This window comes from Bombina bombina, chromosome 6 (genome assembly GCF_027579735.1).
Source record: "Bombina bombina isolate aBomBom1 chromosome 6, aBomBom1.pri, whole genome shotgun sequence".
Taxonomy (NCBI): Eukaryota; Metazoa; Chordata; class Amphibia; order Anura; family Bombinatoridae; genus Bombina; species Bombina bombina.
The window spans coordinates 487,847,641-487,874,480 of record NC_069504.1 but is presented as its reverse complement, the minus strand read 5'-3'; the positions used below and the strand labels follow the sequence as shown (position 1 = coordinate 487,874,480).

At 39.2% G+C, this 26,840-nt stretch overlaps 2 protein-coding genes across 2 annotated transcripts in view; both read left to right on the top strand.

The window, feature by feature from the left end:
- Positions 1-10,066, top strand: part of LOC128664481 (coiled-coil domain-containing protein 33-like) — a 41,604-nt gene extending 31,538 nt beyond the window's left edge. Inside the window, exons 5-7 of the mRNA XM_053719305.1 lie at positions 1,811-1,920; positions 8,353-8,454; positions 9,911-10,066. Of these exons, the coding sequence (XP_053575280.1) occupies positions 1,811-1,920; positions 8,353-8,454; positions 9,911-10,066 (368 nt within the window). The remainder of the gene's footprint in view (positions 1-1,810; positions 1,921-8,352; positions 8,455-9,910) is intronic.
- CCDC33 (coiled-coil domain containing 33) overlaps positions 9,915-26,840 on the top strand; it is a 159,587-nt gene continuing 142,661 nt past the window's right edge. Inside the window, exons 1-5 of the mRNA XM_053717328.1 lie at positions 9,915-10,002; positions 10,229-10,343; positions 12,187-12,316; positions 12,399-12,532; positions 13,872-13,943. Of these exons, the coding sequence (XP_053573303.1) occupies positions 10,278-10,343; positions 12,187-12,316; positions 12,399-12,532; positions 13,872-13,943 (402 nt within the window). The 5' untranslated portion in view covers positions 9,915-10,002; positions 10,229-10,277. The remainder of the gene's footprint in view (positions 10,003-10,228; positions 10,344-12,186; positions 12,317-12,398; positions 12,533-13,871; positions 13,944-26,840) is intronic.

The following is a 26,840-nucleotide window of genomic DNA, read 5'->3' as shown; positions in this document are numbered from 1 at the left end:
AACTCCTCTGTACAGCTCTGCAGCGACTGTTCTACCAACAACTCCTCTGTACAGCTCTGCAGCCACTGCTCTACTAACAACTCCTCTGTACAGCTCTGCAGCCACTGCTCTGCTAACAACTCCTCTGTGCAGCTCTGCAGCGACTGTTCTACTAACAACTCCTCTGTACAGCTCTGCAGCCACTGCTCTACTAACAACTCCTCTGTACAGCTCTGCAGCCACTGCTCTGCTAACAACTCCTCTGTACAGCTCTGCAGCCACTGCTCTACTAACAACTCCTCTGTACAGCTCTGCAGCCACTGCTCTACTAACAACTCCTCTGTACAGCTCTGCAGCCACTGCTCTGCTAACAACTCCTCTGTACAGCTCTGCAGCCACTGCTCTACTAACAACTCCTCTGTACAGCTCTGCAGCCACTGCTCTACTAACAACTCCTCTGTACAGCTCTGCAGCCACTGCTCTACTAACAACTCCTCTGTACAGCTCTGCAGCCACTGCTCTGCTAACAACTCCTCTGTACAGCTCTGCAGCCACTGCTCTACTAACAACTCCTCTGTACAGCTCTGCAGCCACTGCTCTACTAACAACTCCTCTGTACAGCTCTGCAGCCACTGCTCTTGTAACATCCTCTGTATAACTCTGTAAGAACTGCTCTAACACATACTGTGCACAGCTCTATAAGCATCCTCTGTGCAGCTCTGCATCACTGCTCTTCTTGCACTTCAGTAAAACTCAGATAGTTTCCAGATATAAAACTTTACATGGCTAGTTCTGTATATTTGTAGCTTCTATCCGATTGTATAATTATCCCAGAAACCTTTCCTGCATTGTAAAAGTCTGCCCTGATGCCTGGCTGTGGGAATCAGACATAAGATCTGTTATGTTTGTTTGCATATTGTGCCAAAAGAGTCTACTGTATACTTTAACTTAGAACAAGAATATATCTAGTTTGGTGAGCTAGCATCATTTAGTTTACAGCTTAGATTAAATAATATGATATTCAATATTTGGTGTGGTGTTTCCACTGTGTGTTTTGAGGGTGGGAACCATCCTGGGTGTGGTCAAAGCTTCTGTAAACTGCTAATTTGTCTGCATTAAAGTGTTCATAAAATGATCAGCTATTGGCACCTATGTGATATATATAAAAAAATCATAACAAAATATATTAAAATGATCTGTCAATGTAATAAAATAAATATAATAAAATACATTTAAAGAAAGCTAAGGGATAGTAATCCACGTGCAACCACCTCTAATAAACACTATTACTAATACTAATATAAAAAAACAGAAAATATGGGGCATATTTATCAAGCTCCGTATGGAGCTTGATGCCCCGTGTTTCTGGCGAGCCTTCAGCCTTTTAAAGGCTGCTGCTCCATAACCTGTCCTCCTGCTCTGAGCAGGCAGACAGACATCGCCGCAATTCAACTCGATCGAGTACGATCGGGTTGATTGACACCCCCCCTGCTGGCGGCAGATTGGCGCTGGTACAATTCTGAATACAGAGAGCGTATTGCTCTCCGCATTCAGCGAGGTCTGTCGGACCAGATCCACACTGTCGGATCAGGTCCGACAGACGTTTGTTAAATAGGCCCCTATGAATAGAGGTGTACTAAAATCTTAATAAAATTCCCTGATCTATAAAATTATTTAATGTATGAAGAAATACAGAAAGAAACTGAGCTAAACAGTAATTATAATAAGTACAACTACTCCTCACCAGATAACCTCATAAAAATACAAAGAATAGCTATAAAAGCCTTTAAATTGAAACATAAGCTGATTAAAGATGGTTTTCCTCCTCCAGATCTGCTCTTGACTGTGGCTGATTCTCCCTCCCAGGATGCCCTTCTGACATACCGCCTGCCCATTAAGGATCTGGTGCCCTTCCACACATATCATCTCTCTATGGTGCAGGTATGAGCTGATCTCCAGAGCAGTGTTCCCTCTAAGGCCAGTTATGTGTGCGGCCCAGCAGTAAAAAGTTATAAAGTGATCTAATCCTTGCAGTCTGCATTGTGCAGTGTTTAATAATTGCTCTAATTAACTGTTTCACTGCTGGGCCGCACCCAAAACTGGCATTAGAGGGAACACTGGTCCAGAGTATCACTTCCTTTCTGATATTCAAGTAAAGAGTACTTTATTAGCATGACACTATGACACACACCATGTAGAGTGCAGTGCCACTCTTGGTGACTTAAAACCTATGGTCTGGGACATTAGTGTTGGCAAGTTGTGGCTCTTTGAGATTTTCCTGCAGTCCTTATCTCCTCTCATAAAGCTGGAATTAAAAATCTTCAGTTTTTACTACTTTTACCACAAAACAACGATCTTCTATTTTATAACATAATGCACCTGCAATCCCTCTCCAATGCTTTTCTCAAACTATATCCACTTTCACTGACATACACTATACAAGCGCTGTTTACTTATAATTATTAAAAGTTCCATGTTGATGATGTGGGGGCTGCTTATGTGGCCTTTGAAATAATAGTGAATGCCCATGACATATACAGTAGATTGGACACCCCTGCAGTAGATACACTGTCATATGTATATACTGCAGCTCTCACACGTCAGTCACACAGAGCAATGCCCATGACATATAGATACACTGTCATATGTATATACTGCAACTTACACACGTCAGTCACACAGAGCAATGCCCATGACATATAGATACACTGTCATATGTATATACTGCAGCTCACACACACATGTCAGTCACACAGAGCAATGCCCATGACATATAGATACACTGTGATATGTATATACTGCAGCTCACACACACGTCAGTCACACAAAGCAATGCCCATGACATATAGATACACTGTCATATGTATATACTGCAGCTCACACACACATGTCAGTCACACAGAGCAATGCCCATGACATATAGATACACTGTGATATGTATATACTGCAGCTCACACACACGTCAGTCACACAGAGCAATGCCCATGACATATAGATACACTGTGTTATGTATATACTGCAGCTCACACACACGTCAGTCACACAGAGCAATGCCCATGACATATAGATACACTGTGATATGTATATACTGCAGCTCACACACACATGTCAGTCACACAGAGCAATGCCCATGACATATAGATACACTGTCATATGTATATACTGCAGCTCACACACACACGTCAGTCACACAAAGCAATGCCCATGACATATAGATACACTGTGATATGTATATACTGCAGCTCACACACGTCAGTCACACAGAGCAATGCCCATGACATATAGATACACTGTGATATGTATATACTGCAGCTCACACACACATGTCAGTCACACAGAGCAATGCCCATGACATATAGATACACTGTAATATGTATATACTGCAGCTCACACACGTCAGTCACACAGAGCAATGCCCATGACATATAGATACACTGTCATATGTATATACTGCAGCTCACACACACACGTCAGTCACACAGAGCAATGCCCATGACATATAGATACACTGTGATATGTATATACTGCAGCTCACACACACATGTCAGTCACACAGAGCAATGCCCATGACATATAGATACACTGTGATATGTATATACTGCAGCTCACACACGTCAGTCACACAGAGCAATGCCCATGACATATAGATACACTGTGATATGTATATACTGCAGCTCACACACACGTCAGTCACACAAAGCAATGCCCATGACATATAGATACACTGTGATATGTATATACTGCAGCTCACACACACATGTCAGTCACACAGAGCAATGCCCATGACATATAGATACACTGTGATATGTATATACTGCAGCTCACACACACACGTCAGTCACACAGAGCAATGCCCATGACATATAGATACACTGTGATATGTATATATTGCAGCTCACACACATGTCAGTCACACAGAGCAATGCCCATGACATATAGATACACTGTAATATGTATATACTGCAGCTCACACACACATGTCAGTCACACAAAGCAATGCCCATGACATATAGATACACTGTGATATGTATATACTGCAGCTCACACACGTCAGTCACACAAAGCAATGCACTATGACATATAGATACACTGTCATATGTATATACTGCAGCTCACACACATGTCAGTCACACAGAGCAATGCCCATGACATATAGATACACTGTGATATGTATATACTGCAGCTCACACACACGTCAGTCACACAGAGCAATGCACTATGACATATAGATACACTGTGATATGTATATACTGCAGCTCACACAGGTCAGTCACACAGAGCAATGCCCATGACATATAGATACACTGTGATATGTATATACTGCAGCTCACACACACATGTCAGTCACACAAAGCAATGCCCATGACATATAGATACACTGTGATATGTACATACTGCAGCTCACGCACACGTCAGTCACACAGAGCAATGCCCATGACATATAGATACGCTGTGATATGTATATACTGCAGCTCACACACACACGTCAGTCACACAAAGCAATGCCCATGACATATATATACACTGTGATATGTATATACTGCAGCTCACACACGTCAGTCACACAGAGCAATGCCCATGACATATAGATACACTGTCATATGTATATACTGCAGCTCACACACACATGTCAGTCACACAGAGCAATGCCCATGACATATAGATACACTGTGATATGTATATACTGCAGCTCACACACACGTCAGTCACACAAAGCAATGCCCATGACATATAGATACACTGTGATATGTATATACTGCAGCTCACACACGTCAGTCACACAGAGCAATGCCCATGACATATAGATACACTGTCATATGTATATACTGCAGCTCACACACACACGTCAGTCACACAGAGCAATGCCCATGACATATAGATACACTGTGATATGTATATACTGCAGCTCACACACGTCAGTCACACAGAGCAATGCCCATGACATATAGATACACTGTCATATGTATATACTGCAGCTCACACACGTCAGTCACACAGAGCAATGCCCATGACATATAGATACACTGTGATATGTATATACTGCAGCTCACACACACGTCAGTCACACAAAGCAATGCCCATGACATATAGATACACTGTGATATGTATATACTGCAGCTCACACACACACGTCAGTCACACAGAGCAATGCCCATGACATATAGATACACTGTGATATGTATATACTGCAGCTCACACACACACGTCAGTCACACAGAGCAATGCCCATGACATATAGATACACTGTGATATGTATATACTGCAGCTCACACACGTCAGTCACACAAAGCAATGCCCATGACATATAGATACACTGTGATATGTATATACTTCAGCTCACACACACATGTCAGTCACACAGAGCAATGCCCATGACATATAGATACACTGTGATATGTATATACTGCAGCTCACACACGTCAGTCACACAGAGCAATGCCCATGACATATAGATACACTGTCATATGTATATACTGCAGCTCACACACACGTCAGTCACACAGAGCAATGCCCATGACATATAGATACACTGTGATATGTATATACTGCAGCTCACACACACGTCAGTCACACAGAGCAATGCCCATGACATATAGATACACTGTCATATGTATATACTGCAGCTCACACACGTCAGTCACACAGAGCAATGCCCATCACATATAGATACACTGTCATATGTATATACTGCAGCTCACACACGTCAGTCACACAGAGCAATGCCCATGACATATAGATACACTGTCATATGTATATACTGCAGCTCACACACGTCAGTCACACAGAGCAATGCCCATGACATATAGATACACTGTGATATGTATATACTGCAGCTCACACATGTCAGTCACACAGAGCAATGCCCATGACATATAGATACACTGTGATATGTATATACTGCAGCTCACACACACATGTCAGTCACACAGAGCAATGCCCATGACATATAGATACACTGTCATATGTATATACTGCAGCTCACACACGTCAGTCACACAGAGCAATGCCCATGACATATAGATACACTGTCATATGTATATACTGCAGCTCACACACGTCAGTCACACAGAGCAATGCCCATGACATATAGATACACTGTGATATGTATATACTGCAGCTCACACACGTCAGTCACACAGAGCAATGCCCATGACATATAGATACACTGTGATATGTATATACTGCAGCTCACACACGTCAGTCACACAGAGCAATGCCCATGACATATAGATACACTGTGAGATGTATATACTGCAGCTCACACACACATGTCAGTCACACAGAGCAATGCCCATGACATATAGATACACTGTGATATGTATATACTGCAGCTCACACACACACGTCAGTCACACAGAGCAATGCCCATGACATATAGATACACTGTGATATGTATATACTGCAGCTCACACACACACGTCAGTCACACAGAGCAATGCCCATGACATATAGATACACTGTGATATGTATATACTGCAGCTCACACACACACGTCAGTCACACAGAGCAATGCCCATGACATATAGATACACTGTGATATGTATATACTGCAGCTCACACACACACGTCAGTCACACAGAGCAATGCCCATGACATATAGATACACTGTGATATGTATATACTGCAGCTCACACACGTCAGTCACACAGAGCAATGCCCATGACATATAGATACACTGTCATATGTATATACTGCAGCTCACACACGTCAGTCACACAGAGCAATGCCCATGACATATAGATACACTGTCATATGTATATACTGCAGCTCACACACGTCAGTCACACAGAGCAATGCCCATGACATATAGATACACTGTCATATGTATATACTGCAGCTCACACACGTCAGTCACACAGAGCAATGCCCATGACATATAGATACACTGTCATATGTATATACTGCAGCTCACACACGTCAGTCACACAGAGCAATGCCCATGACATATAGATACACTGTGATATGTATATACTGCAGCTCACACACACATGTCAGTCACACAGAGCAATGCCCATGACATATAGATACACTGTCATATGTATATACTGCAGCTCACACACACGTCAGTCACACAGAGCAATGCCCATGACATATAGATACACTGTGATATGTATATACTGCAGCTCACACACGTCAGTCACACAGAGCAATGCACTATTACATATAGATACACTGTCATATGTATATACTGCAGCTCACACACACATGTCAGTCACACAGAGCAATGCCCATGACATATAGATACACTGTCATATGTATATACTGCAGCTCACACACACATGTCAGTCACACAGAGCAATGCCCATGACATATAGATACACTGTCATATGTATATACTGCAGCTCACACACACGTCAGTCACACAGAGCAATGCCCATGACATATAGATACACTGTGATATGTATATACTGCAGCTCACACACACATGTCAGTCACACAGAGCAATGCCTATGACATATAGATACACTGTGATATGTATATACTGCAGCTCACACACACATGTCAGTCACACAGAGCAATGCCCATGACATATAGATACACTGTAATATGTATATACTGCAGCTCACACACACATGTCAGTCACACAAAGCAATGCCCATGACATATAGATACACTGTGATATGTATATACTGCAGCTCACACACGTCAGTCACACAGAGCAATGCCCATGACATATAGATACACTGTGAGATGTATATACTGCAGCTCACACACGTCAGTCACACAGAGCAATGCCCATGACATATAGATACACTGTGATATGTATATACTGCAGCTCACACACACATGTCAGTCACACAGAGCAATGCCCATGACATATAGATACACTGTGATATGTATATACTGCAGCTCACACACACATGTCAGTCACACAGAGCAATACCCATGACATATAGATACTGTGATATGTATATACTGCAGCTCACACACACATGTCAGTCACACAGAGCAATGCCCATGACATATAGATACACTGTAATATGTATATACTGCAGCTCACACACACGTCAGTCACACAGAGCAATGCCCATGACATATAGATACACTGTCATATGTATATACTGCAGCTCACACACGTCAGTCACACAGAGCAATGCCCATGACATATAGATACACTGTGATATGTATATACTGCAGCTCACACACACATGTCAGTCACACAGAGCAATGCCCATGACATATAGATACACTGTAATATGTATATACCGCAGCTCACACACACGTCAGTCACACAGAGCAATGCACTATGACATTTGCACAGCATGACAAGCTGCAACACAAACTACATGCACTGTGACGCACATTGTGATGTACACACATGGTTTGTATGGATGGTGCTAATCAATGGTCACTTTTGTTCCTTTTCTTCAGCCACACCGCCTGGTATCAAGTGGCAGCCACCTCTACACAAGCATTGTGCGCAGGAAGAGTCACTTTACACAGCAGCGCGGATTCACATATAGTGCTTTGCAGGTAACTGGGAGGATGACAGCATGTTTTGAAATCTAGCACTGCTCTCTGATAATATAAATAACTCAATTTAGGGCCAGATTTTAAGTGGCTCATTAACAGTTACGAGCAAGCAAAAAGGGGTTTATCACGGGTATTTGCACACATCGGGTTTAGCACTTGTATTACAAGTTGAAAGTAAACGCAATCACTGGAGAGCAATCGCGATTACTCTACAATGATTACCGAGTCTTCGGAACTGTGTGTGTGTATAAATACATATGTTTATATGTATTTACAGACTTATATATATATATATATATATATATATATATATATATATATATATATATATATATATATATATATATAAATATATACATATAAGCACATAAATAGGTATGTACACACATATAAACAAATATATAAGTGCATTAGAACCCTTTACAGTTAAGTAGATGAAAACATGTAAAAGCATATTTATGCAATATCTATATGTAATAAAGGGTTATACTGTGTATTTACTGTAAATATTTTACATTCCAATGTTCTGCACAGACACATATATTCTATGTATTTCTAAATAGATATTCCTATATATATCTGTATATATCTATATCTATTTATAATCATGTACATATATATAGGTATAGATATATATTGTACTAAAATACCATAAAATATATATAGAAATATGTATATATGAATAAAAAGAACATATACTGCTATGTGAAGGACATTGGAATGTGAAATATTCATATTTTCACGTTGGGTTAGTGCACTTGAGAATATGTGGGTTTACACGCGATTAGGGTGTTAGGTTTTACTCTACTTTTCTTGCTCCGTTGACTTCTATTTGGGGAATACATTATCGTGCTCGCAGTATTCTAAGTTTAGCTTTTCACACGCATCGGGTTAGCGCGCAAGCAAAAACAATTTACTTTCAACTTAATATGAGCGCTAACCGTAATATGAGTGCTAGCCGATGCACACGAAAAGCCCACTTCTAGTGGGGTAAGCACTTAAGCAGGAGTATTAAATACCGTTCCACTTGTACTCATTTTTTCTTTGCATAAATGTTTTGTAGATGATCTATTTATATAGCCCATAAAGTTGTTTTTTTTAAATCTATAGTTTTGCTTATTTTTAAATAACATTGCTCTGATTTTCAGTCTCTTAACCAAGCCCCAAAGTTTTATGTGAATACCGTCAGATACCTCTTCCAGCTTGCTCCTGTTTGTTTAAAGGGTCTTTTCATATGCAAAAGAAGGGGGAGGGGAGGTGTCTTATTTCCCACTTGCAGTGGGCTTTCCAGCTACCTTTTCAACAGAGCTAAACTAAGAGCTTCTAAGTAAGTTTTTAAATAGTTTTATACTGGATTTTTATATCAGTATCTGTGCATCTTATTCTTTATAGTAGTGTCTATTACATGCAGTTATATGAAAATTGGTGTATACTGTCCCTTTAATGTCTTCCTTAGGTTTTACTTGGAGGGGTGGAGGTGCCACTGCAGAAGCCCACACGGCCTCTTATAGCAGTGGCACGCATTGTCCCTGACTACACAAACAACAGGTATCACAGTATGTGTAGTGGTCACAATATGTGCATTGTATGTATTACTGTTGGACATGTGTAAATTAATGTGTCTATGTTTGACATGCTATATGTCTCTTGTTCATGTGCAAAGACAAAAATGTGTTATTTTTAGAATATAGCACCTTGTTTAGTGACTGTTTACATTAGACCAGGCCTATAATCTCATTGTATGCCATCTTGTTTTAACTATGCTTATTTGTAGTCAGTCCCAGAAGCCACCCGGTGTGTGTGGGGTGTCCCCGGTCACTGTCATGTTTCCAGAGACATCTGTTTCCTCTTTTGAGATTCCTTCAACAGCCACCCAGGGTCACCCACAGGTAAAAGACTCTCACTCAAAGGGACTTTGTCACTTTAACATAATGTTGTAACATAGTCTACTCCAGAATTTGTATTGTTTAAAAAGATGGATAATCCCGTAATTAACCATTCCACGGTTTTTCATAACCAACACTCTAATACACTTTTTACCTCTGTGATTACCTAAGCCTCTGCAGACTGCCCCTTATCTCAGTTATTTTGACAGACATACAGGTTAACCAATCAGTACAGAATCTTAAATAACTCCACGAGAGTGAGCACAATGTTATCTATATGACACACATGAACTAGCAGTGTATAACTGTCAAACTGTCAAAATGCACTGAGAAATGAGACAATTCAACGGAATTGAAAATTGGCATATGAGCTTACCTAGGTTTAGCTTTCCACAAAGAATACCTATAAAGCAAAGAAAATTTGATGATAAAAATAAATTGGAAAGTTGTTTAAAACTGGATGCCCCATCTAAATCATGAAAGTTTAATTTTGACTAGGCTGTCCCTTTAATGTCCTTATCAATCTCTATCCCTTTTTCCGTTCACACTGTTTTATTTTGTTTTTATTACTTGATGTCTGTTCAATTACATTAGAAGAGCTGTGTACAGTGCCTCATATGGTTTTCAATGTATTTTCAGATTCAAGACCATTCTAATCCATTTGAAAACCATTAAACCCAGTTTGTCATGTGGTTTTCCAGTGACTTCACACTCTGTTAATTTCACCAATACTTTGCAGACATTTTTCAATCCATTAGAAAGCGCTTTAAAGGCAAATCCACACAGGATTTCTAGACTGTCTTGACCTCTTGTAAACCTATTTTGACCTGTTACGCACATACAAATATCACGTTAGCTAACAATGCCTTAAAGGGACATTAAACACTAAATAAATGCTAGATAGAATGATGTATTCAAAGAAAAGATTAGTATGAGAATAACTTGTAGATGTGTTTTTTTAAAGTTTCATTAGCTGTTTAAATATTGACAAAATAAACGTGAAGTTTTAGTGTCTATAAAACAATGGGAGCTGCCATGTTGAAACTTTGGTTACCTTCTCTATTTAGGCCAATTAGGGACAGTTATAAATAGGTCACTAGAGTCTGCAGCCAATGGCTGTGTGGAATATAACTGTGTTCTGCACTTACATTTCTAGCAGGAACTGAAAAGCTCAAAATTTCAGAATTAAATTACAGGAAAAGGGCACAAAATAAATAATGAGAGTATATTGTAGAGTTGTTTTTATTTATACTATTTATCATTTTATATTACCATCTCAAAGTATTTAATGTCCCTTTAATTACAAGTGGAGCTCTACTTATAGTGCAGGGTTCTCTATCAATATCCCAGGCCATGCCCAGAATATTGCACAATCTTATATTACAAGTGAATGGTAAAATGGAATTACCAGAGAATGTTTAGTGTGGCTGAAAATGATATGAAATTGTTAATTGCACAGAACTTGAAGTGACATTACAGTGAAAAAAACTGCATTCAAACACATTAGGAAGTCATCATCAATACTGATCCAATCAAATTACTTTTCTTTTGAAAACACATACTGTATATTGCTTCTGTGAAAATCTTTGTGACTTCCCCCCTTGACGATCTGGGGAAATTCCTATTTCTAATGTATTTAATAACCAAATGTTCCTTTGATATCATGTACAGTATCTGACTGGTTTTACTAATTTAAACATATATTTTCCTAGTGTCTTTGAGACAGAAGGTTTTTGTTTTGTTTTTTAAAAAAAAAAAGAAAAACTGAATATGTCTGATAGATTAAACTGCAGCTCTTACCTCTACATTCCTTATGCTTTTTTAATTTTTTTATTTCACCCCACAGATCTCACCTCCTGGTCTTCCCCCATTGCAACCAGTTTGGAACACCTCATTCCTGTTTCAAGGACGAGATGGAGTTACCCTCTTCAGTGAAGGGGCTGCCCTGGTCCTGGAGTATTACCCTCTCACTGCCGGTAACCAATCAAATGATTACATAGTGTTCAAAGGCACAAACCACGGCTCAATTTAGCATTATTTAAATGTTTTTCCCCGCAGATTCTGAAAAAATCCCATGGAACCTATCTGACTATTGTGGGTTCTCTGTGGTGCCTTTGGATACTGAGGTCTATCACCAACTTGTGGAAAATATTGATAACCAAGGATACACCATGAAAAGTGTAACAGTACAGGTAGGTGTATAGAGGGACACATTATGGTATTAAAATTAATCAAGCAGTGTTTTTTTAAGTTGGCATGGCAATAGTGTGGGGTTGTTTGAGAGACTGGCACTGCCCATAATCATGTTGGTTCTGCAGTTGGGTGTAAGGGCTGGTGTTATAACAAAGCTTAAGCTACTGCTGTATGTGAAACTAAATGAGATGGATATGGTTACTGGGTGTGATGGTGAGAGAGTCACTGTTACCTAGTGTGTGAGAGAGTCACTGTTACCTAGTGTGTGCGAGAGTCACTGTTACCTAGTGTGTGCGAGAGTCACTGTTACCTAGTGTGTGCGAGAGTCACTGTTACCTAGTGTGTGAGAGAGTTACTGTTACCTAGTGTGTGAGAGAGTCACTGTTACCTAGTGTGTGCGAGAGTCACGGTTACCTAGTGTGTGCGAGAGTCACTGTTACCTAGTGTGTGCGAGAGTCACTGTTACCTAGTGTGTGAGAGAGTCACTGTTACCTAGTGTGTGAGAGAGTCACTGTTACCTAGTGTGTGCGAGAGTCACTGTTACCTAGTGTGTACGAGAGTCACTGTTACCTAGTGTTTGCAAGAGTCACTGTTACCTAGTGTGTGCAAGAGTCACTGTTACCTAGTGTGTGCGAGAGTTACTGTTACCTAGTGTGTGAGAGAGTTACTGTTACCTAGTGTGTGTGAGAGTCACTGTTACCTAGTGTGTGAGAGAGTCACTGTTAACTAGTGTGTGAGAGAGTCACTGTTAACTAGTGTGTGAGAGAGTCACTGTTAACTAGTGTGTGAGAGAGTCACTGTTAACTAGTGTGTAAGAGAGTCACTGTTAGCTAGTGTGTAAGAGAGTCACTGTTAGCTAGTGTGTAAGAGAGTCACTGTTAGCTAGTGTGTAAGAGAGTCACTGTTAGCTAGTGTGTAAGAGAGTCACTGTTACCTAGTGTGTGAGAGAGTCACTGTTACCTAGTGTGTGAGAGAGTCACTGTTACCTAGTGTGTGCAAGTCACTGTTAGCTAGTGTGTGAGAGAGTCACTGTTAGCTAGTGTGTGAGAGAGTCACTGTTAGCTAGTGTGTGAGAGAGTCACTGTTAGCTAGTGTGTGAGAGAGTCACTGTTAGCTAGTGTGTGAGAGAGTCACTGTTAGCTAGTGTGTGAGAGAGTCACTGTTACCTAGTGTGTGAGAGAGTCACTGTTAGCTAGTGTGTGAGAGAGTCACTGTTAGCTAGTGTGTGAGAGAGTCACTGTTACCTAGTGTGTGAGAGAGTCACTGTTACCTAGTGTGTGAGAGTGGGAAGTAATAATTGATAAAATTAGAGACAGGCTGTCATGTCTCTTTTTTTAGGGTACAGATCTGAGAGCTGCTACAGGTGACTTCCCCACAGTGTCCCTACAACTGCTACTTCTGAGATCTGAGGTGAGACTGCCCTGCTGCAACTCACTCTATGTGTAACCTCAATCACTCACTTATTTTGTTTCTCTAAGTTTTGTCTTTTCTTTTTTGTAACTTATTACTCATTCCCTCTTTTTTTCCTCAGCACATTATATACAGTATATATATATGTATATATATATATATATATATATATATATATATATATATATATATATATATATATATATATATATACATATATATCTTCTCTTTCTCCTCTCGCTGTTTCTCGCTCTCTCTTTTTTTCTCTGTCTACTCCCTTCTCTCTCTGTCCCCCCCTCTTACACTCCTTCCTCTTCCCTCACTCGCTCTTCTTTTTTCTCATTCCCACTATCCCTGTTTATCCATTTTCTCACCATTCTCAATTTTTTATCTTCTCCCTCTGTCCTGTTTGTCTCTTCCCTTTGACTCTCTTCTATGTTTCTTTGTTAGTTTCCCCTATCTTTTTTTTCTCCTTTTTTATTTTACTCTCTCTCTTTTCTGTCTCTGTTCCCTCATTTATAGTCTTAACTAACAAGCTGTCGATACCTTTTTATTTGACCCCTCAGGGGAAGGGGGAGAGGGACAGCTTCTGCTTAATTTCCCCCATGAGACAGAACACAAGTATGAATAGGAGGGGCATTTTTGAATAATTCAGAGTGTGTCTTGCCCCCTGGCTGAAATATTAAACATCCCATAATGTCTGGCAATAAAATAATGAGCGAGCTTGTAACTTTACAACATAGCAAGAAAGAAAAAACAAAATAAAGGCTTTAAGGAAGTTCCCCCCTACAAGGCTGCTGTCTCTGTAAAGTGCCCCCACAAAATAGAGTATGAATGGGGCTTATAGTATGGGTGAATTATAAGTACCTTTGCCTTTTGGGAGATAATTAGTTTGTTGTATCTATTATGGAAAGATGTCAAATACTTTACTGGAAAAGAGAGAGACAAAAGTGGGTAAATACAGTAATGAACAAGTGGAGAGCAACATATTAACATATGAGAGGAAGGGGGGGGGCATAAGGTTGGGAGTAAGATTTATGCACCAGTGTGTGGCTTGGAGAAGAGAAAGTGAGAAAGAATAGATCCTTAACAGAAAAGACCAAATCGGTACTTATGGATCATTAGAAGGGATTAAAGTAAACGGGAAAGACCAGGGCTGATATGGCAATCAATAGAGAGGGGATAGGAGAAAAAAACAATGAGTGATACAGAGAGGAAGACAGAAAAAAAAGTCCAAAAAACCCCTTTCATGTTTTAAATAGGGCATGTCATTTCTTTCATGTAATTAGCAAGAGTCCATGAGCTAGTGACGTATGGGATATACATTCCTACCAGGAGGGGCAAAGTTTCCCAAACCTCAAAATGCCTATAAATACACCCCTCACCACACCCACAATTCAGTTTTACAAACTTTGCCTCCTATGGAGGTGGTGAAGTAAGTTTGTGCTAGATTCTACGTTGATATGCGCTCCGCAGCAAGTTGGAGCCCGGTTTTCCTCTCAGCGTGCAGTGAATGTCAGAGGGATGTGAGGAGAGTATTGCCTATTTGAATGCAGTGATCTCCTTCTAAGGGGTCTATTTCATAGGTTCTCTGTTATCGGTCGTAGAGATTCATCTCTTACCTCCCTTTTCAGATCGACGATATACTCTTCTATATACCATTACCTCTGCTGATTCTCGTTTCAGTACTGGTTTGGCTATCTGCTATATGTAGATGAGTGTCCTGGGGTAAGTAAGTCTTATTTTCTGTGACACTCCTAGCTATGGTTGGGCACTTTATTTATAAAGTTCTAAATATATGTATTCAAACATTTATTTGCCTTGACTCAGAATGTTCAACTTTCCTTATTTTCAGACAGTCAGTTTCATATTTGGGATAATGCATTTTAATTTAACATTTTTCTTACCTTAAAATTTGACTTTTTCCCTGTGGGCTGTTAGGCTCGCGGGGGCTGAAAATGCTTCATTTTATTGCGTCATTCTTGGCGCTGACTTTTTTGGCGCAAAAATTCTATTTCCGTTTCCGGCGTCATACGTGTCGCCGGAAGTTGCGTCATTTTTTTGACATTATTTTGCGCCAAAAATGTCGGCGTTCCGGATGTGGCGTCATTTTTGGCGCCAAAAAGCATTTAGGCGCCAAATAATGTGGGCGTCTTATTTGGCGCGAAAAAATATGGGCGTCACTTTTGTCTCCACATTATTTAAGTCTCATTTTTTCTTGCTTCTGGTTGCTAGAAGCTTGTTTTTTGGCATTTTTTCCCATTCCTGAAACTGTCATTTAAGGAATTTGATCAATTTTGCTTTATATATATGTTGTTTTTTCTCTTACATATTGCAAGATGTCTCACGTTGCATCTGAGTCAGAAGATACTACAGGAAAATCGCTGTCAAGTGCTGAATCTACCAAAGCTAAGTGTATCTGCTGTAAACTTTTGGTAGCTATTCCTCCAGCTGTTGTTTGTATTGATTGTCATGACAAACTTGTTAAAGCAGATAATATTTCCTTTAGTAAAGTACCATTGCCTGTTGCAGTTCCTTCAACATCTAAGGTGCAGAATGTTCCTGATAATATAAGAGATTTTGTTTCTGAATCCATAAAGAAGGCTATGTCTGTTATTTCTCCTTCTAGTAAACGTAAAAAATCTTTTAAAACTTCTCTCCCTACAGATGAATTTTTAACTGAACATCATCATTCTGATTCTGATGATTCCTCTGGTTCAGAGGATTCTGTCTCAGAGGTTGATGCTGATAAATCTTCATATTTATTTAAAATGGAATTTATTCGTTCTTTACTTAAAGAAGTCCTAATTGCTTTAGAAATAGAGGATTCTGGTCCTCTTGATACTAAATCTAAACGTTTAAATAAGGTTTTTAAATCTCCTGTAGTTATTCCAGAAGTTTTTCCTGTCCCTGATGCTATTTCTGCAGTAATTTCCAAAGAATGGGATAATTTGGGTAATTCATTTACTCCTTCTAAACGTTTTAAGCAATTATATCCTGTGCCGTCTGACAGATTAGAATTTTGGGACAAGATCCCTAAAGTTGATGGGGCTATTTCTACCCTTGCTAAACGTACTACTATTCCTACGTCAGATGGTACTTCGTTTAAGGATCCTCTAGATAGGAAAATTGAGTCCTTTCTAAGAAAAGCTTATCTGTGTTCAGGTAATCTTCTTAGACCTGCTATATCTTTGGCTGATGTTGCTGCAGCTTCAACTTTTTGGTTGGAAACTTTAGCGCAACAAGTAACACATCGTGATTCTCATGATATTATTATTCTTCTTCAACATGCTAATAATTTTATCTGTGATGCCATTTTTGATATTATCAGAGTTGATGTCAGGTTTTTGTCTCTAGCTATTTTAGCTAGAAGAGCTTTATGGCTTAAAACTTGGAATGCTGATATGGCTTCTAAATCAACTTTACTTTCCATTTCTTTCCAGGGTAACAAATTATTTGGTTCTCAGTTGGATTCCATTATTTCAACTGTTACTGGTGGGAAAGGAACTTTTTTACCACAGGATAAAAAATCTAAAGGTAAAAACAGGGCTAATAATCGTTTTCGTTCCTTTCGTTTCAACAAAGAACAAAAGTCTGATCCTTCATCCTCAGGAGCAGTTTCAGTTTGGAGACCATCTCCAGTCTGGAATAAATCCAAGCCAGCTAGAAAGGCAAAGCCTGCTTCTAAGTCCACATGAAGGTGCGGCCCTCATTCCAGCTCAGCTGGTAGGGGGCAGGTTACGTTTTTTCAAGAAAATTTGGATCAATTCTGTTCACAATCTTTGGATTCAGAACATTGTTTCAGAAGGGTACAGAATTGGTTTCAAGTTGAGACCTCCTGCAAAGAGATTTTTTCTTTCCCGTGTCCCAGTAAATCCAGTAAAAGCTCAAGCATTTCTGAAATGTGTTTCAGATCTAGAGTTGACTGGAGTAATTATACCAGTTCCAGTTCCGGAACAGGGGATGGGGTTTTATTCAAATCTCTTCATTGTACCAAAGAAGGAGAATTCTTTCAGACCAGTTCTGGATCTAAAAATATTGAATCGTTATGTAAGGATACCAACGTTCAAGATGGTAACTGTAAGGACTATCTTACCTTTTGTTCAGCAAGGGAATTCTATGTCCACAATAGATTTACAGGATGCATATCTGCATATTCCGATTCATCCAGATCATTATCAGTTCCTGAGATTCTCGTTTCTGGACAAGCATTACCAGTTTGTGGCTCTGCCGTTTGGCCTAGCTACAGCTCCAAGAATTTTTACAAAGGTTCTCGGTGCCCTGCTGTCTGTAATCAGAGAACAGGGTATTGTGGTATTTCCTTATTTGGACGATATCTTGGTACTTGCTCAGTCTTTACATTTAGCAGAATCTCATACGAATCGACTTGTGTTGTTTCTTCAAGATCATGGTTGGAGGATCAATTTACCAAAAAGTTCTTTGATTCCTCAGACAAGGGTAATCTTTCTGGGTTTCCAGATGGATTCAGTGTCCATGACTCTGTCTTTAACAGACAAGAGACGTCTAAAGTTGATTACAGCTTGTCGAAACCTTCAGTCACAATCATTCCCTTCGGTAGCCTTATGCATGGAAATTCTAGGTCTTATGACTGCTGCATCGGACGCGATCCCCTTTGCTCGTTTTCACATGCGACCTCTTCAGCTCTGTATGCTGAAGCAATGGTGCAAGGATTACACGAAGATATCTCAATTAATATCTTTAAAACCGATTGTTCGACACTCTCTAACATGGTGGACAGATCACCATCGTTTAATTCAGGGGGCTTCTTTTGTGCTTCCGACCTGGACTGTAATTTCAACAGATGCAAGTCTCACAGGTTGGGGAGCTGTGTGGGGATCTCTGACGGCACAAGGAGTTTGGGAATCTCAGGAGGTGAGATTACCGATCAATATTTTGGAACTCCGTGCAATTTTCAGAGCTCTTCAGTTTTGGCCTCTTCTGAAGAGAGAATCGTTCATTTGTTTTCAGACAGACAATGTCACAACTGTGGCATACATCAATCATCAAGGAGGGACTCACAGTCCTCTGGCTATGAAAGAAGTATCTCGAATTTTGGTTTGGGCGGAATCCAGCTCCTGTCTAATCTCTGCGGTTCATATCCCAGGTGTAGACAATTGGGAAGCGGATTATCTCAGTCGCCAAACGTTGCATCCGGGCGAATGGTCTCTTCACCCAGAGGTATTTCTTCAGATTGTTCAAATGTGGGAACTTCCAGAAATAGATCTGATGGCGTCCCATCTAAACAAGAAACTTCCCAGGTATCTGTCCAGATCCCGGGATCCTCAGGCGGAGGCAGTGGATGCATTATCACTTCCTTGGAAGTATCATCCTGCCTATATCTTTCCGCCTCTAGTTCTTCTTCCAAGGGTAATCTCCAAGATTCTGAAGGAATGCTCGTTTGTTCTGCTGGTAGCTCCGGCATGGCCTCACAGGTTTTGGTATGCGGATCTTGTCCGGATGGCCTCTTGCCAACCGTGGACTCTTCCGTTAAGACCAGACCTTCTGTCACAAGGTCCTTTTTTCCATCAGGATCTGAAATCCTTAAATTTAAAGGTATGGAGATTGAACGCTTGATTCTTGGTCAAAGAGGTTTCTCTGACTCTGTGATTAATACTATGTTACAGGCTCGTAAATCTGTATCTCGAGAGATATATTATAGAGTCTGGAAGACTTATATTTCTTGGTGTCTTTCTCATCATTTTTCCTGGCATTCTTTTAGAATACCGAGAATTTTACAGTTCCTTCAGGATGGTTTAGATAAGGGTTTGTCCGCAAGTTCTTTGAAAGGACAAATCTCTGCTCTTTCTGTTCTTTTTCACAGAAAGATTGCTATTCTTCCTGATATTCATTGTTTTGTACAAGCTTTGGTTCGTATAAAACCTGTCATTAAGTCAATTTCTCCTCCTTGGAGTTTGAATTTGGTTCTGGGAGCTCTTCAAGCTCCTCCGTTTGAACCTATGCATTCATTGGACATTAAATTACTTTCTTGGAAAGTTTTGTTCCTTTTGGCCATCTCTTCTGCCAGAAGAGTTTCTGAATTATCTGCTCTTTCTTGTGAGTCTCCTTTTCTGATTTTTCATCAGGATAAGGCGGTGTTGCGAACTTCTTTTGAATTTTTACCTAAAGTTGTGAATTCCAACAACATTAGTAGAGAAATTGTGGTTCCTTCATTATGTCCTAATCCTAAGAATTCTAAGGAGAAATCGTTGCATTCTTTGGATGTTGTTAGAGCTTTGAAATATTATGTTGAAGCTACGAAATCTTTTCGTAAGACTTCTAGTCTATTTGTTATCTTTTCCGGTTCTAGAAAAGGCCAGAAAGCTTCTGCCATTTCTTTGGCATCTTGGTTGAAATCTTTAATTCATCTTGCCTATGTTGAGTCGGGTAAAACTCCGCCTCAGAGAATTACAGCTCATTCTACTAGGTCAGTTTCTACTTCCTGGGCGTTTAGGAATGAAGCTTCGGTTGACCAGATCTGCAAAGCAGCAACTTGGTCCTCTTTGCATACTTTTACTAAATTCTATAATTTTGATGTATTTTCTTCTTCTGAAGCAGTTTTTGGTAGAAAAGTACTTCAGGCAGCGGTTTCGGTTTGAATCTTGTGCTTATGTTTTTCGTTAAACTTTATTTTGGGTGTGGATTATTTTCAGCAGGAATTGGCTGTCTTTATTTTATCCCTCCCTCTCTAGTGACTCTTGTGTGGAAAGATCCACATCTTGGGTAGTCATTATCCCATACGTCACTAGCTCATGGACTCTTGCTAATTACATGAAAGAAAACATAATTTATGTAAGAACTTACCTGATAAATTCATTTCTTTCATATTAGCAAGAGTCCATGAGGCCCGCCCTTTTTTGTGGTGGTTATGATTTTGTATAAAGCACAATTATTCCAATTCCTTATTTTATATGCTTTCGCACTTTTTTATCACCCCACTTCTTGGCTATTCGTTAAACTGAATTGTGGGTGTGGTGAGGGGTGTATTTATAGGCATTTTGAGGTTTGGGAAACTTTGCCCCTCCTGGTAGGAATGTATATCCCATACGTCACTAGCTCATGGACTCTTGCTAATATGAAAGAAATGAATTTATCAGGTAAGTTCTTACATAAATTATGTTTTTAAACAAGCAGCACTCATCAATTTAAAAAAGATGCAGACATGACATGACTAAGACTTGACTAAGGACTAGAGGTCCGAAACGTTGTCCTTTTCTTCATTTTGGTGTCCCAATACACCTGCAACTTTTTTGAATTGGTGAGTGCTGCTGTTTTTCTTGGACTGCAATATGTTTTTTTTGGGAGGGATTTGTGTGGAGCCCCTGCCAGATTTGCACCACTGCCTTTTTTTTATTGTGCTTTACCTTTACTGGACTGTACTTTACTGGACCCCTGGACTGTTCACCCATTACTATTATCACTGACTGGGACCCAGCCACCCATTGCTAGTATAGCAATAGTATATAGCTAACTTACCTGGCCAACCACCACTAGTATACCTGATAGCTGACACTGGCCTCCATCCTCTTCTAGCCCTTCCCAACCAGGCCTAAATAAATTTCACTGCATAAAACTCCCAACACTGGAACCCCTACATTATCACACATAACTGGAACACCCCTTCTACATAACACTTCTACACAATACCACCCAGCACTCACTAGATTACCTTCATAATCCCTCTACCGTAATACTCACCATAACACCTACACAGAGCTTGATATACATAGTCTCTAAAGCACCCAAAAACCCTTTAAGTGATTTCCCTACCTTACTATTTGACTGCAGCGGTTTGAATGTATTATGGTCTGTACTTATTTACTGAGACTTTAATGCAGTTGTGAATAGTTAGCAGACAATTAAGGGGTATTGAGGCTAAGGGTTCATGTGTGGGTTATATAGTGGGGTTCTTTGGTTTTGGTTGGTATTTAAATTTTAGGAGGTTGCATAGTGAGGATGCTACAGGGCTAGTGGGGAGAAGCAGGTAGAGTTAATTGCTATATGTGCTGTGTTTTTGTAAAGGTTAAAAGGACAGTCAACACCAGAATTTGTGTTGTTTTAAAAATATAGATAATCCCTTTATTACCCATTCCCCAAATTTGCACAACCAACACAGTTATATTAATATAGTTTTTAACCTCTGTGATTACCTTGTATCTAAGCATCTTCTGACAGCCCCCTGATCACATGACATTTTATTTATTATCTATTGACTCATTTTAGCCAATTAGTGCAGTGTCTGCCACAAGCCACAGGCATGATCACAATGTTATCTATATGGCTGACATGAACTAGCTCTCCCCTGTTGTGAAAAGCAAATAAAGAAGCATGTGATAAGAGGCGGCCTTCAAGGGCTTAGAAATTTTCATATGAGCCTTCCTAGGTTTAGCTTTCAATTTAAGAATACCAATAGAACAAAGCAAAATTGGTGATAAAAGTAAATTGGAAAGTTGTTTAAAATGACATGTCCTATTTAAAACATGAAAGTTTTTTTGGACTTGACTGTCCCTTTAAGAGCAGACTGTTAGCTGGGTCATTGTAACTGGCACAGACGATGGGGGGGGGGGGGGGGGGGGGGCAAATTGGCTGTCTTATAGTTATTGATGCTTGTGCTGGGTCATAAGATCATGGTTACATTATGTTTTGATAGGAGAGGTGACAATTAGGGTTCCCAGGCAGAAGCCCCGGTACCAAAATGATATAGGTATTAGTGTTACAGGGGCTATGTTCAGATGCTTAACATTGTGACCAGGTGCAATTATGCAAGCTGTCACTAAATAAGAGATTTGATTCTGCTACAGCTGCAAAAAATGTGCTATTTAAAATTTGCTGTCGCAATTTTTTTTTTTTTAAGATAACAGTACCCTATATAGGAATTGAGCTCTAGCCCTCTGTATTTGCTAAGCATTGTTTTATTTAGAACTCTCTGCTCCCAATTAAGTTGAGTATTCATTAAATATTTATAGTGGAATGACTGATCATTCATGTGTGGCTGAATGTAATACATTTAGCTGTGAGTGGTGAGTTTAGCAATAATCTGCAGCTAGATCTGAATTCAGGCTAAACCACAGGTTCAAATTGTGGTTTAACTTGTATATGCTATAGAAAAAGAACTTAAACAATACCAGACAATGCATTTTAACTAGATCAATTATTTGAGATACAAGGCTCAGTCAATGCCATTGTTTTCCAAGAAAATTAGACAAAAAGAGAGAATATGTGACTGGCAGAACCATTTAAAGGGACATTTAAAAAAGATGTTTTGTACCTTACACATAAGAGAAGGTATTTTAAAATATCAGTTTTTAAAAAAATAAAAAGTTCCTATGCTGTCATAAAAGATGTCTTTATCAACCAAAGAACAATAGATACTTGAGTTTTACCAGTGGGCATGCATAAATTTCCAGCTAATTCCAATATTAAAGGGACATTTAAACACAAAGGTTTAATTATTCCATACCTCCCAACATTTTCCAGGGGCTTTCTGGGACAGGCCTCCTAGTGTTCTGTGGGCAGAGCTGTGATGATGAGGGGCGAGGCCATAGGTGTGCTATATGCAGGCTTGGGCAGGATCAGGTTATGTCTGGGGTGAAACTGGGGAGTCTCTAAAAACTGGTAGTAAAAAATCTTAAAATACTATAACTCTTTATTTGTCACATTTTCCAGTAATTTAAAGAGACAGTCACAGTAAAACCAAAATTAAACATTCCTGATAGATAGATTCAAGACACAAGATAAACAATGGTACTATGATAGGCAATCCCCACTAGTACTTAGTTATTTATAGCGCTGTACAAATTATAGATTCGCTGCCATTTAACATTAAATATGTAACTGTGTAGATATGTGGAGTGGTGCTTTGCATTGAAGATAATTAGCAAACAAAGTTAGTGGATAACTAGAGATCCACAAAAAGAATGCAATAACAGCACTCTATGCCCAGACCGAAAGGCAAGAACATTTCCGGTGTAAAATTAAAATATAACTTTTATTGTATTAAATTAAAATAAAGCTACGGAAACACACACAAATAGTTAAAATACAGCAATGTGAGGCTGTATCCAAATACAGAATGAATATGGTGATTAGGTAATGGTAACTGCCTTAGAATTAAAAATCACCCCACTTCTAATAATAAATGTGAGAGCCTTGTTCTTCTAGTGTATAGGTTATTTAGTTGTAGTGGTATCAATAAGAGGATCCATGTGGGGTAGTGGTAGTTCCACTAATGGTCACACCACGCATTACAGTTAAATGCCTGTATACAGAGTGGAAATAAATAGCAGGTGATAGCAGGGGTAGATAATATCTATCTATGCAAAATCCCTGTGTGGTAAACTGTATCCGAGTTGTCACATCAAAGTGTTAACAGTTACTGTATAAAGGCTTCAGTATTTTAGCGTTGGGACCATATAACATTAAAATAGTAATCATATATTTATTGCAATGTTGTTTGCGTAGTGTTATGCTTATACACATGTATTTACAGCTCATGTAGTGTGAGCAGAAAGGTTAAATAATTACTATCTATATGTCCAACGCAGGTGTCCTATCTACATTTGACCAACTACTGATATTACCATTTGGCTGTTAACCACACTTTGCATGTGATCAGTATAAACTGCGTTTTACCTAATGACCTTGTCAGGTCCAACAGGAAAGACAGGTTGCTATATTGCCCCTGTTATGGCCCCTGTTATTTTCACAGATCTGGTTGAATCATTAAACATAATAAATCTATCAGAGATACCCTTGACGAAAGATCATGTTTCAGTGCTGTCTAAGGGTCTGTCATTTTGCCCAACTAAAAACATAGACAAATTTGAAATAATAAAGGATATTCAGTTATATATGCGTAAATTTGCTCTTAATAAATTCTTCTCACAAACAGAAAATACATGGAGGTGGAATGTTGATGAATTAGAAACCATCAAAAGAATCAGATCCCGAAACTACAGCTCGGTGGAGAAACAGCATAAACAATAAATCAACATTTTTACCCAGAAATATCAATACACCCCAGCTAGATTTTTTTAATGAGATGGTATGCAGTGACATCACCTCATTTATTATATCCCCAGCACATCATAATCTAACATACAGGGAACAATGGCACTTCAAGATTTGAAGGAAAAGGATGAAATAGTTATTCACAACACAGATAAGGGGGGCAACATAGTCATATGGCCCCTGGACATGTATCTCAAGGAAGCCCACAAACAATTAAGAAACCAAAGCTGCTATACAAAATTATTACACAACCCAATGATGGGATATTTAAAAATCTACAACCATATGATTGATCAGGGGTTTGTTGAAGGAACAATATCTAAGAAAGAAAAAATTCTTAACAGTATTGAATCCCAAGATAGCCACCTTTTATTTGATACCAAAGGTGCATAAGAATCAACAAACACCTCCCGGTAGACCTATAGTCTCTGGATTGGGTTGTCTAATGGATAAATCAAGCCAGTATGTTGTCTATACACTTAGGGAATATGTCCAGCAGTTACCCTCTTATATACGAGATACCATGCAAATACACCAAAAATTGAAAGATGTCAATTTAAGTGAAACCACCTGGTTATTCACTACAGACGTGCAATCTCTATATACATCGATTGACCACAGTATGGGCGTTAAGGCAGTGCAATATTTTCTTGAACTAGAATCTGAAGAAGATGCAGATTATGATAAGTTTGTAGTTAAACTGTTGAATTTCATAATAAACTATAACTTTTAACATTTGATAATAAATTCTACTTGCAAACCCGTGGAACAGCGATGGGGACAGCGTGTGCCCCCACCTATGTACATTTATTCTTAGGCTGGTGGGAGGCTGAACATATTTTTACTAATGCAAATACTGATTATACAAATATAATCCCTTTATGGCTGCGCTATATCGATGACATTTTCTTTATCTGGGAAGGACCATACAACCAACTGCAAGAGTTCCTTAATATATTAAACCAGAGTAACCTAAATATAAAGTTGACACATGAAGCCAGCCAAAATGCGATACATTTTTTAGATCTAACGATATACAAAAATGCTCAAAGGGATATCAAAACAGATCTGTACAGAAAAAAGACGGCAACTAATAGTCTACTCTATAGCACTAGTGCCCACGCCCCAGGAACCAACAGAGGTTTACCTACTGGTGAGTTCCTGAGAATACGGAAAAACTGTTTGGATGAGCAGACATTTAAACTGAGAGCCACCGAACTTGAACAGAGACTAATCAATTGTGGTTACAGCAAAAGGAGCATAAAAAGAGCAAGGTACAGAGCACTGCATACCAACAGAGAGGAATTACTATACAAAAAGATGAAAACTGATTCTAAAGCTCCCAGATTAATTCTAATTTATAACCACCAAACTCCTCAGATAATTGAGGATTATCAAGAAGCATTGGGAAATACTAATGACTGATCCAATTTTAAAAGCAAAGCTAGGGGGAAAACCAGCAATTGGATAGATGTACAAAAAATCTAAAGGATTTGGTCAGCATCAGTCATCTCTGTAATAAAATAAATAAATTTGCATTTAACCCAGGCTCATTTAGATGTGGTAATTGCAGTACATGTAAGTACATTGTGAGAACATGCCAAATCGAAGAAAACATTCCATCAAGAGGTACATTAGCTGCAACACTGAGGGGGTGATTTATGCACTTTACTGCAGATGTAATTTACTCTATATAGGGATGACGACCCGAAAGTTAAGATTGAGGCTAATGTAGCATTTACACAAGATTAAAAATGCAGCTAAAGACATGGAAAATGGGAAAGCTATCACTAGTGTAGCATCCCATTTCCTAACACATCATCACTCTAATCGAGATGAACTTCAATGTTAGGGTATTGAGAAAGTTAC